Below are 13,030 nucleotides of genomic sequence, written 5' to 3' on the forward strand. Positions count from 1 at the left end.
GTCTACTAAAGCAAAGTGCTTAACAAATGTTTCTGTCCTTGCTCTTAAGCCTAGGCCCACCTGAGTGATAATTATATAGCAACAGCAATAGGAACAGTCTGAAAAAATAAGCTAAAATGGATCATTAGACTCAATTATAAACCAGTGGATTTAACAGAGGACTCATTAGACTTTCTGATCATTAGGATGGTGAAAGTTTCTCTTTGCATGATGATCTTATTGTAATTGTTCCATTTCTAGTCTCTTTGTATTTGAACACCGAAATAAAACAAGATATGCAAGTGATCTGTGTGTAAGATGGTAGATTATAGAACAAGCTAGGAATGTATTATCTCTGGCTGCCAGAGAGGGCAATAGATTTCATACTATTGTAAAGAAAGTACTGGAAGGCAAGATCAATCCTTATTCACACATTACTCACCATTTCTAGTCAACATATAAGAAACAGTGTTTAAATGTTTTCACATAAGAGTGTTCAGCCAGCACTCTCTCTGTTTAATGCAAATGCTAATAATACACAAAGGCTGACTTACTGAGCAAAGTTGCTCTATAGACTGGGCTTTTGTTTATTAATCCAAACAGTAATTTAGCATGTCCAAAAGAAAATGCTTAATCAAGGTCTCCACAGGACATACAATGGAAAAAAATTGCCCAGTATTCTTCCTAAATACAAATGTATTACATTTATAGAACCTGCTGGGAATATGCATTTATTTAGTTAACATCTGTTAGATCCTCTGACAGAAGACTGAACATATGATTAACTGAATTTCTCTCTGTGTGTCTCTCTCCTTCTCTATCACCTTCTTTCTTTTTACTAGATGCAAAAGATATTTGAGAAACTTACAGGATTCAAAGAAATTCGCGTGCTAGGATTTAGGTAAGTGCTGGTACAATTCACTTCTAGTTAGAAACAATATTTCTTTATGACTAACTGGAACCAACAAGAAGACAAAAAACATTTGTTACCAAGTAGCATTTCATAATCCTGTAAATTTTGTTTTTTAAACTGGAAGGAAAACTGGATGAGATACAACTGTTTCTAAATAACCTTTGGATGACTGAAGAAAGATATTCAGAATTTTCTGTGAAAATAAGTTATTTCAAAAGATTGCACATCTGCCATTTCTTAATTATGTTGCAGCATGCATACGTAGTTTGTTTTACAATTATTATTTTTCTTTCTTTGTTTGTTCAGTATGTTCGTTATCGATCTTTCAGTACTATGGCCTGCCTGAGGCAGTTTACAGTACAATTTGGTATCAGACAAAATATAGCAACACTGTAAATTTAAACAATTTGAAAACAAACCACTTACTAATACCTCATGTGTAATAAATTTCAAATATCAAACAACAGGAAAAGGCAGAGAGAACAAGTATATTTTTAAAGCCTTCTTAATACATCTTGGGAGAGGGCATTCCTTAGGGTAATTGTGAAAGCTACAGTAAGAGCAAGTGTAATTTCAGCATGGAATTACAGCAGACCTCCACATTCATAATTTCATTGGTTCCCCATTGATGCCAGGAAGTGAACTGTTGTAAGTTACCCATACACAATTGTCAAGCCTCCATTCCACTCTCCTCTCCTCTTTTCTCCATTCTTATCTTCTTCCCATTTCATCCCCCGCCATCTTGCTTGCTCTATGTCACTGTCTCTGATGGTCTCGCTTCTTCCATCTTTCTTCCATTGCTTGGCTTGCTCCTTCTAACCCCCTCTGCAGGTCTTCCTCTTTTCCTATCCATGTTCTGCAGTCTTACTTTCTTCTTCTGTCTCTGCCCTACACGGTCTTCTTGCTCCTTCTCTACCAGTCTGTTACCTTCATTCTGCCTCTGTTTCTTCTGTATTCATATTTCCTGACATCATTGTGCCAGTTATAGAGATCATAATACTGAGTCTTGTATCCTAGAGGGATGGCATTGGGTGACATTGGTCATAAGAGCATGGAATCATAAAGCAAGCCATCTTATGTTGTGGATCTGCTGTAGATGCAGGAGTGCAAATCTTGTAAATGAAGCACCATTCTGCTGATGAATTAAAACCTACTGGAAACAAGAAGGGTGCTGAGGAGGGTGGGCAGGAGAAACAATACTCTTAGCTCACCTTGGTATCATTCCAGTCCATGGCTATGACCAGAGTGTACATGGAAAGCTTCCTCTTGTCATCCCAAGAGAAAACTTTCCATGTGCCCACTGGAAAAATCTGGCAGGCAACTTCTGTTTATGAAACTCCTTCTGTCAGTAGACTCTGGAGGGGAACAATGTACCACCCCTACTTCAGCTCCTCCGGTACTGCCATACTACCTCTGTCTGTCACCCCTACTGTAGCCTGTAGGCTCAGCTGGGTATGGCAAAACTCAAATGAGTCGGAATCTGTTGAGTTCCGATGTCAGGAAACTGCTGTGTTTTACTTCTCCCATTGCAACCTCTGCTGCCCAACATCAAACACCATGGGGGAACCCAGGGCTGAATATTTTTCTTGGTACTGGATTCTTGAGTCCTTTACAGCAGGTGGTTTAGGTCTCTGGCTGCGGAGACAGAAATTGGGAGTTCAATTTCCCACTGGGCCTCCTTGACAGAAGCAGGACTTGATGATCCAGAGGGTCCCTTCCATCTCTACAGTTCTAAGATTACTGCTATTATAAGCAAGCAAGCCCATCCATGGAAGATTGGTGGCTGCCACAGTGAAACTGGAGAGGAAGGAACAGGGGGCATAATATTCCAACAGAAATGTTGTGGGGTAGGGGGCAGGGTTCTGGAGAAAGCTTTGCAAGCACTTTGCAGGTTTTACAATGACCCAGTGGTGACTAAGAATGCAGTGAACATTCACACACTTTCTTTATTCTTGGAAAAAAAAATATGTGGTGTCTCACCACACTGAGTTACTAACCCCTTAGGATTTGTGTAGAAACCTTTTTTTCTTGCATGGCAGCTTGTATCTTGCCTTAATTAATAACCTTGAATTTTGTGGAGAATGCAAGTTTTCATGTGAAATCCAAGGTTTATTCGCAAAATACTCCATAATTTGGGTGGTGGGGCGTCCCAGAGTGCAAAATAATACACAAAATGCTTGTAATCTCACCTGGTGGGAGAAAACGTTTGAAAATCTTTACATGCAAGAATAAAATTAGTGATGATTTATGTTCCCTACTCAAAGCACCACACTGATAGCCCACTGAAGCCTAGAGTCTACACAGTAAGAATAAGGAATGTTTGTTAACAGCTGTACCATTACTACGAAAAATAAACTGGGAATATGGGAAGCTATCCTGTACTGAGTCAGTCCTTTGGTATATTTATCCTCTGGGATCCATCATAGGATCTCCATATTTTACATTTTGTGGTTAGGAGCGGGTACTCAAAGGGAGCAGCTTGCTTAAAACTACCCTGTTTCCCCCAAAATAAGACATAACCTGAAAATAAGCGCCAGTATAATTTTTCAGGATGCTCGTGATATAATCCCTACCCCAAAAATAAACCCCAGTTAAGTGAAACTCTGCCCTCCACCCTTGTGCAGCAACCAGAATATGACATGACTGTGTTTGTATAAATGTAGATGGTTGTACCTGAAAAAAATAAAATAAAACATTCCCTGAAAATAAGCCCTAATGTGTTTTTGGAGCAAAAATTAATATAAGGCCCTGTCTTATTTTTGGGAAAACATGGTACCTAGCAAGTCTATGACTGAAGTGAAATTTCTGACACAGTGGGGGCTGATGTGGGTACTTTTGATACAGAAAGTGAGGGAGGCTGGACGTGGTGTTAAAATTAGGAGTTATGCATGACAGGAAAAGCTATGGTCTTCTGGCCCTATCAAAATTATAGTTGAAGAGATAAATACTGGAAGAGGGAGGGGCTGAAAATATCCAGTAAATCTTGCATGCAGCTTCTCCAGCACTCTGATGGTTTTAACATTTTAGTGAAGATCACAATATTTAACAAAGCAACACACACATATGCACACACACATAAACCACTTTGGGTACTGAAGTAAATTATTTGTTATAGTTTCTCAGACAGTATTTCTACACCTTTGGTTTTCACATACTCGAAGATTATTCTGTTCAAACAACATAAAAAGAACTGTAAATGGGTGTCATAAAGGCGATTTTGTTTTTAACTGTAACAAAGGCAGATGCTTCTGTCTTTTTCTTTACTTCCTCTTGCTTACAGGGTGTGTGCTGTTGCTTAGCATTTGGTATGTAAGCAAGGCAAAACAGGAGTTAAAATACAAAACAAACCAGAGAAGACAATCCCCCCCTCCAGTTCTGCACTAGCAGTAGCCAAGAAGCCAAACTGCAATTAAAAAAAAAATAAGGGAACAAATTTTAGCATGCACTAGATGCAACATATAGCAGGGAAGTATCATTATGTCATAGCTGGATAGCTCAGTGGTTTAGGTATCTGGCTGCAATGCCAGAGGAGTTTGGATTCCCCACTGTGCCTCCTGAGAGAAGAGACAGCCTGTGTGGCCTTGGGCAAGCTGCACAGTCACAGGGTGCCCCCAGAAGAAGGGAAGGGTAAACCACCTCTGAGTATCCTCTGCCTGGAAAATCCTGAAAAAGAATGGCCATAAGTCATAATTGACTTGACAGCACATGGCTATTATTAATATAACAAACAGAACCACAGGGAGCCATCTTATGTAGCAACGATTGCCTGAAGCATCAAGGAATGCAAATAAATGCCAAATAGATGTGCTATTTGTGTTTAGGGAAGAGTATCTCAGAATCTCACAGAGGATTTAAAAACTTTATTTATTCATTTGTTATGTTGACATCCCATTTTCCCTCCAGTGAGCTCAAGGTGGTTTGGCTGGCTCTCTTCCTCCCACCTCAGCCCTGTGAAGTAGGTTAGACTGAGGGAAATAGAGCGACTGTTTCACGCTTAACCCCATGAGCTTCACGGCTGAGGGGAGACTTGAACCTTGATCTCCCAATTCTCCCGTCTAGCATCACTTGCTACCTATGATTTGAACTCTGCCGGAGTGTGTGAGTCTTTGGGTTCTCCAGAGCCTGCCTGCTCTTGCTGGCCTTATATCATCCCTTTCGATATGTAAGGGTTGAAGACTGGCTAATTTATGATGCTATCCCGCACAAAGATCCTTTGTGCCTATTGCTGAACATGGCAACGGTAGCCATCTTGATGACTGCTAGGGAGCGGGGGGGGAATACGGGTCTTTGTTTTGGTACCCTCTCTTGCATACATTGTTAGCTGGTAAAGAGAAGGATGCTGTCCACCAGCAGAGGCAGCTGAAGAGCTCCTCATTTGGCCTGGAAGTTTTGCCAGGCAAACAAAGAGGGGACAGTATTACAAAATGTCACAGCAGGACACGGCCTCAAGAAGTGTGCATAGTCAGAACAATTATTAGGTCAGGTTACTGTGGCCTCGATTTGGATGGCAGCCAAGCGGAGCCAATCCCAGCTTCTTCTCCTGCCACAGGAAAGGTACAGATTAGCAGCCACTGTGATGCAAATAGTGACCCAGGAGAGGGAGAGGGAACAGAGAGGCAAGAGAGCGCATGTGGGAGGGGGAACCTCAGGAAAGTTTTCGTTGCTATATGGAGGGAGATAAAGCATCATATATTTTAAAAATTGTAATCATTTTGTTCAGGCTGTCTTTCTCAGCCAGAAATGACAATGGGAAAAGATACAGAATATGCTAGTAATTGATATGTTATATGCTCTATATGTGTGTTTACGGACTTTTTAACAGTCTCGTGTTTTTCTTTTCTTTTCTTTTGTCTGACACCCTCCACTCTGTCCTGCCTTTTGATACGGAACTGAAGACAGAAGAAGGAGAAAGATGGGTAACTTCCCTGCAGGGTTTTGTTTTCCTTTGTTTTGTTTTTTGATATGATGGTATGCAGTGTGTTTTGACCTACTGTGTGGTTTAACAGCAGGGATGCTGCGAAAGAATTCCCTTAGTGTAAAGATAACAGTACCCGGAAGGCACACACAGACCACTTCCGCCTAAGCCAATGTGCTTTGTCGGTAGAATAATATTGGTATGAACAACAAATGATAGCCTCCCCAGCACAAAATAGGCATCAGCCTCGTTTGCATGGGATACCTAGCCAGTCCTTTGTAATACATGGGTAAGCTGTGGTCCTCAACAAAGCCTTGGGCTCCTGTTTTCTCATTTCCCTGTTTTCCCCTTACACTGGTGGTGGTGAGTTATATAGGTTTGCTTTACTTGATTTCCTGAGGTGTCCTTATGTATAAACTGGGACTCATGGGCATGATAAATTTTCATTTTTGAAGCAAACTAGCTAAGCAGTTTTGCTTTACTCTTGGCTTGTTTAACCACTTGGAAGAGTTTGCTTTAAACCAGGGACAGGAAAGTGGATGGAATCTAGGGCTAGTTAGTATCATATGGGTTTGTGGTGACTGTCAGCGCAAGATCCGTCCCTCTCTGATTGCCTAACCTGACACATCCCTGATACTGGTTTTTCTTTTCTGCTTGCATTTCCTACTGAGCACACAAGCTTGGCGGGATGGGGACAATCTTACTGCTGTCTCCAATACCAGAGTGAAGATAACAACAGGATTTCACCAGCAAAAACTTGCCTTCCCAGTTGGGTATGCAAGCTGCACGCAGGGAAGTCTCCACGCCATAGGGGATGGAGCTTCAGTGAAAGACAGGGGCATCCCAGAGTTCGCTGGTGGGGTGAAGCAGGATGCTTCATGGGTCCGATTAGTCTCACAAGCAAGAGATTCTGCTCTGATTAAGTTAGAAACAAGGTGGAAGCCAGAGAAAGCAAGTTGAAGGTCAGTTAAGTTCTTCATGCAGAAGGAATGGGGTGGGCTGGGTGGGAGGAACTTTGCATAGGCCCGAATTTATATTATGTAAAAAAAAAAAATTATACCTGACTTTTTCTTCTTCTTTTGTACTCCTCTTTGCGGGCATTATACAGAAATCACAGAGCCCTCCACTGTAAAACCAGATAGCTATAATGAGATGAAAAGAGAACAAAGTAAATAAAACATATACTTCTCTTTCGAAAATGTCTTGCTCAGAAACAGACTCACAGACTCCTTTCAGGCCTCCTTGAAATTCAGCTGGGAGGTCAGTTCTCATTTGACTCACAAAAAGAAACTCTTCAAGGGATAGATTTTTCAGAGCCCTTAGGTGCTTACCAAGGAACTATTGATTTTCAATGTATAATTTGAAATATTTTGAAGGCTTATTTTCCCTCATTGGGTTTGCCATAGAGTGTGCTAGACAAAACACATTTTTGTATCTCCTGTTCCCATTTGATGTTTCTATTGCAGAGCAGTTTCACGCCCAAATGTTTCAGAAATGTTTGTGTGCCTGTGTGACTTTTTTTTCTAGCTGAAAAGGATGGAAGATACATTGCCTAAGAATAGAAGAACACTATCCAAATCCTAAACATTTGCAGGGACATCATTGCCCCGTTGTGGTAATGTGGGTGCATTCTGTAAAGCTGTTGACCTGGCCTTTCTGACTTTTTCAAATAAGAAAATATGCCCCTTACCCTGGAATGCTTTAGCATTACAAACAAGGAATTTGTGGTCCGGTTGGGACTGCATAGCAGCAAAGGGTATTGTAATTACTCACTCCCTTCCTTACAGGACTGGCCCAATACAGTTTACTGCCTTAAAAAATAGTACTAAACCAGGCATCTTTTCGCTCACTCATTGAGGTGAGCAGCTGTCCAGGATTTGTTTTGGCACAGGAGGCGCATACATCCTGAAGCATGCCTCCCCATATCTACTAACAACAGAAATACAAGAATAATATTAAATGCCTAATGTGTTTGCTGTCCTTCATGTTACCAAAAACCTGATGTTTGAAGCACCTACCTCACATGCATAATAATACTGCTGGCCCTGCTTCCTTATTATTATTTTCTGTGAATCCCAATACAGAACATGGCTTCTGTCTTGCATTTTTTTAAATTGATGTGCCCATCCTTAAATGCATACATGCTGATGTGCAGGTGGAATATAACTGCCTCTGTTTCATTGTCAAATGTTCAACTCCTGTCTAGGAGACGGTGGCATGATAGCCTCATTACACATGAGGAATATAAGAGGTTGCCGGGATTCATCCATCTGTAGAGAGTTATCAGAAAGAAACCAGGGGCAGTGGGTCTGTGTCAGCATTGGAAGGATTCTGTTTTCAGAGGCTTTGGCAGTTCCAGTTTTTATTTTTCACAGGATGCCTATGTGCTTATGCACCTGAGAAGTTATATCAGGGAATGTTTAGCTTTACAACACACACACACACACACACACACACACACACACACACACACACACACACACACACACACACACACACACACACACGTGTGTGTATTCCATGACTAACTACATTATTGTCTAAACCAGTGGTTCTTAACCTTTGTTACTCGGATGCTTTTGAACTGCTACTCCCAGAAACCCCAGCCAGCACAATTGGTGGTGAAGGCTTCTGGGAGTTGCAGTCCAAAACTCCTGAGTAACCCAAGGTTAAGAACCAGTGGTCAAACCAGTGGTTTTTAACCTTGGATCACTCTAGGACCTAGAGTGGTCCTATGTGATTCAGATAGGTGGGATATAAATTAAATAAATAATAATAAATAATAATAACTCCCAGAAACCCCAGCCAGCACAGCTGGTGCTGAAGGCTTCTGGGAGTTGCAGTCCAAAAACACCTGAGTAACCCAAGGTTAAGAACCACTGGTCTAAACCAGTTGCACCCCAGTGCATTGCCCTCAGAAAAGTGATTTCTGTTTCATAAATGCCGTGTTTTGGGAAGATATATCCATGCAAATGATGCTCTTTTTATTGTGTTAAAAATATCTGAAGAATTTAAATGCTATTTTAAAAAAAGATTTAAGGGGGCAGAATTCACTCATGGCGTCTTCTCCTTTGCAGATAACTAAGTGTCTGTCAACCCTGAGAAGCAAAAAGTATAGTTTTATTTATCTTATATAATTAATTGTTTCTCATTCTGTGTAGATTAAATCCACTTTCCCATTGATGTGTAGGCTACCTGGGAAAGGGGTTTTCATTAATGCAGTCAAACTAACCTTATAAGATGGTTATTGTGGGTTTTTCAGGCTGTTCGGCTGTGTTCTGAAGGTTGTTCTTCCTAATGTTTGTGAGATTATAAGATTTGACCTTATAAGATTTGGGCGAATCATTTTGCGAGAGAGTCTGGAAACTGAATCATTGACAAGGACTTCTGGCCTGTCCCTATCCCTTATACAAATTTGGATTGGGTTTAGTACAAAATCTAGGCTAGAAGCTGTTGCTTTTTAAATCAGCAAGTTAGCCAATCAATCATGGGTTTCCCATTATTTTCCCCATTATTATATTTTCTGTTTAAAATAACAGTTCAATTTGTAACAATTTGGACAGCAGTTTCCAGAACATGTGAAGGGAACAGACCAGGTTAGAGTGTGCTGTGGCCACCATGTTGCAGCACTTCACAGAAAATCCCCATTCTCTCTAGCAGTTACTGCCTCACTGACTATGGCAATGTAAAAGCGTTTCTCATAGACTTCTTTCTTCTTCTTGCACCACAGGACAAGCAGCACCGTAGCAAGGTATGTTGTCAACTTTGAGAGAGACAAGTCTGACATTAAGCGTCCTGAGGATGACATTTCAACTATTGGCTCCAACAAAGTTGAAAATGAGAAAGGTCCTCTTGGCATGGAGGAGGAGATCCCTGCAGTTAAACCCAAAGTGACAGACCTTCAGCAGATGGTTGCTATGGCGCTACAAGAAGACAAGTCACTCTCCATGGACCTTGGAACACTTCAGTTTAGTGACAGTGAGTTCATTGAAATTTAACTTTTGTGAAATAGGGACACAACAGGGAGTGACTGTGCCCAATAGAGGTCCCAATGTCCTTGCAAAATGATGGGATGTTCATATGGCTCAGGTGCCTTGCCTAGTTTTTGATACACCTATTCCTTGGAGAAAGGGAAGGAATCTGTAAATTTACCCTTCCTGATGCTTGACCCTTCTGCATCTCTTTATCTGTCTTAGTTAACATTATGTCACTTGAAACACCTTGGCCAAAATCCTGTTGCATAGTGGCACCTGCGTAACTTGAAGGTGCACAAGCCATTGCAAAATTTGCACAAGGTGGAAGTTGTATTCAGGAAGCATTTCCATGGCCAGAGTTATGAAACTAGATGTGCAGTCAGTTGCTCAACTAGTTGTGCAATCAGACTCACAGGCTTTCTGGGCAGAACTCCTTGTGAAGTTCTGCAGGCATACCTTTATGTTATGACATGTTCAATAGAATTGCAGCCATTGTTCTGAAAGTGAGATAAAGACCTTGTTAAAACTTTGATACATGTCTACCTCAGATTCCTTATTCTGAAGGCAGAATTTTATGGGATATGTACAAATATATCTATGCATCTCAATATATATATGAACAAATGTGCATATACAAATCCGAATGTATATGCTATCTCACCCCAAGAATATTAGAACCATGATGAACAATGTGTTGTTTTAGACACTATCAAATTTGGAAGGGGGGCAAAAAAGAAGCAGAAGTGTTTCATTCTTCCTGTTCTGCACTTTCCCCTGTAGTTTGTGAACTTTCTAATCTCTTTTAATTAGGAGATATAAAGTAGTGGAAGAATTATCATGTTTACTTATGTCAAATATATAGACAGCAATTTTCTTGCTGCAAGACAGTCATAAGAATGAATCCATAACATAACATAAAATAAAATATTCAGAAACTGAGAAGCATAATAATTCCAGGATTAGAAATTCAAAACCTGTTATTTATTTATTTATTTATTTATTTATTTATTTATTTATTTATTTATTTATTTATTTATTTATTTATTTATTTATTTATTTATTTATTTATTTATTTATTCATTCATTCATTCATTCATTCATTTATTTATTTATTTATTTATTTATTTATTTATTTATTTATTAAATTTATACCCCGCCCATCTAGACCAAAGTCTACTCTGGGCGTCTAACAATAAAAAATGGAATAAAAACAATATAATAAAATAAAAAACAACAATAGTAATATAGTTTAAGATGGGGAAAAGGAAAAAAAATGCAAGTGACGACAGGAGGGAAAGCCTGCCTAAAGAGCCAGGTCTTTAGTTTGCTCTTAAAAACACCCACTGAGGGAGCCAGACAGATCTTTGGAGGCAGAGTGTTCCAGAGGTGAGGGGCCACTGCTGAGAAGGCCCGGTTTCCTGTTCATTCACTCCAGGCCTCTCTCGGCGTTAGACCCCTCAGCCATCCTTCCTGGCTAGAGTGAGTGGTTCAGGTAGATCTAGGTGGGAGGAGGCATTTGAAAGTCTGGCTGCCACGTTCTGCACCATTTGAAGTTTCTGCATCAATCTCCAAGGTAGCCCCATGTAGAGTGCATTACAGTAGTCTAATCTCAAAATTACAAGCGCATGGACCAGAGTGATGAGTGCCCCAACATCAAAATAGGGACGCAGCTTGGCAATCCGCCACAGATGGAAATAGGCAGAGCAGATCACTGATGACACCTGGGTTTCCATGGTGATCACCAGATCCAGATGGACCCCCAAGCTGCGAACCTCACTCTTCATAGTGAGAGTCACTCCCCCAAAAGAGAGGGAGTTTCCCAAACCAGCAGTGGAGGGGCCACCCACCCTCAGGACCTCCATCTTGTCCGGGTTCAGCCTCAGTCCATTCTCCTGCATCCACTGCAGTACAGCCTCCAGGCAGTGCTGAAGGGACAGGATGGCATCCACTATGGTTGGAGAAAAGGAGATGTGGAGTTGGGTGTCATCAGCATACTGATGGCACAAAGCCCCACACCCCTGATGATCCCACCCAGCGGCCTCATGTAGATATTAAACAGGATTGGGGAGGTAATTGAGCCCTGAGGAACCCCACAATTGAGGTTCCACGGGGCCAAAACACTCTCCCCAAGCTGTACTGAGGATGGTCCTCCAAGAAGGATCGGAGCCAGACAAGCACCAGACCACAGATTCCCAGCTCGGGGAGCCTCCCCAGGAGGATACCATGGTCGACAGTATCAAAAGTGACTGAGATATCGAGGAGGACCAACAAAGACATTTTACCCCTGTCAGCCTCCCTCAGCAGGTCATCAAACAGGGTGACCAATGCCATTTCCATACCGTGGTGCGGCCTGAAGCCTGACTGGAATGGATCCATGGCATTGGTTTCATCCAAAAGAGCCTGGAGTTGGTCAACCACCAACCTCTCTTTGCTAAGGAAAGAAACATTGGCAACGGGCCTATAATTGCCAGTGTTGTCCGCTGCCAAACTTGGTTTCTTCCTTATGGGCCTAATGAGTGTCTCCTTGAGGGCAAGGGGAACCTTGCCATCCTGAAGAGACCCATTAATTATTACCGTGGCCCATTCGGTTGTTATAGGCCTGGCTGCTTTGACTAGCCAGGCCAGGCAAGGGTCAAGGGAGGAGGCGGTGGCACGACAGTGGTCAAGCGCTTTGTCCACCATATCTGGCATCACAGGCTGAAAGAGATGAAGTCTCATCAGGCAAGGCGGAGCGCTGGACGTCTCTCCTCGATCTACTGTGTTCAAAAAAGAAGAGAGCTCCCCGGTGGATGGCGTCCACTTTAGATTTTTAAAATGCTGCAAATTGGTCAGGTGAAACACTAGTAGGAGGCCTATCACTTAGACCAATTCCGGATAGATCGCAAACTATATGGAAAAATTCCGCCTGCTGATTTGACGCTTCGCTTATCCGGACAGCAAAGTGAGCTTGACTGACAGCCCTCTCCTTAGTAAGGTAGTGGTTAGTTGGGATTCTGACAGCTTTCCGATTATAATCTGTCGGGTTCCATCTCCAAATGCACTCTATCCTTCTCCTGTTTTGCTTCATACCTTGCAGCTCTTGGTTAAACCAGGGCACTGGCCTTTTCCACTTCATCAAATTAACATCTGTTAAGTTGATGAAGTGAAAAGCTTATTCAGTGATGCATGTATAAGCAGATTGGTTAAAAGCTTGTGTAAAGTTACACCCATGCACACAGATAATGTCATCAGCCCATGTTTTTATTGCTT

General features: G+C 41.6%; 1 protein-coding gene across 8 annotated transcripts in view; it reads left to right on the forward strand.

The window, feature by feature from the left end:
• The window catches only part of IMPG1 (interphotoreceptor matrix proteoglycan 1), a 103,463-nt gene that overhangs the window by 45,330 nt on the left and 45,103 nt on the right, over positions 1 to 13,030 (forward strand). For all 8 annotated transcript variants that reach the window (XM_078385679.1, XM_072999516.2, XM_072999534.2 and 5 more), the window contains exons 8-10: positions 822 to 880; positions 5,788 to 5,808; positions 9,538 to 9,785. In XM_078385679.1, the coding sequence (XP_078241805.1) occupies positions 822 to 880; positions 5,788 to 5,808; positions 9,538 to 9,785 (328 nt within the window). The remainder of the gene's footprint in view (positions 1 to 821; positions 881 to 5,787; positions 5,809 to 9,537; positions 9,786 to 13,030) is intronic.

This window comes from Pogona vitticeps, chromosome 1 (genome assembly GCF_051106095.1).
Source record: "Pogona vitticeps strain Pit_001003342236 chromosome 1, PviZW2.1, whole genome shotgun sequence".
Lineage (NCBI taxonomy): Eukaryota > Metazoa > Chordata > Lepidosauria > Squamata > Agamidae > Pogona > Pogona vitticeps.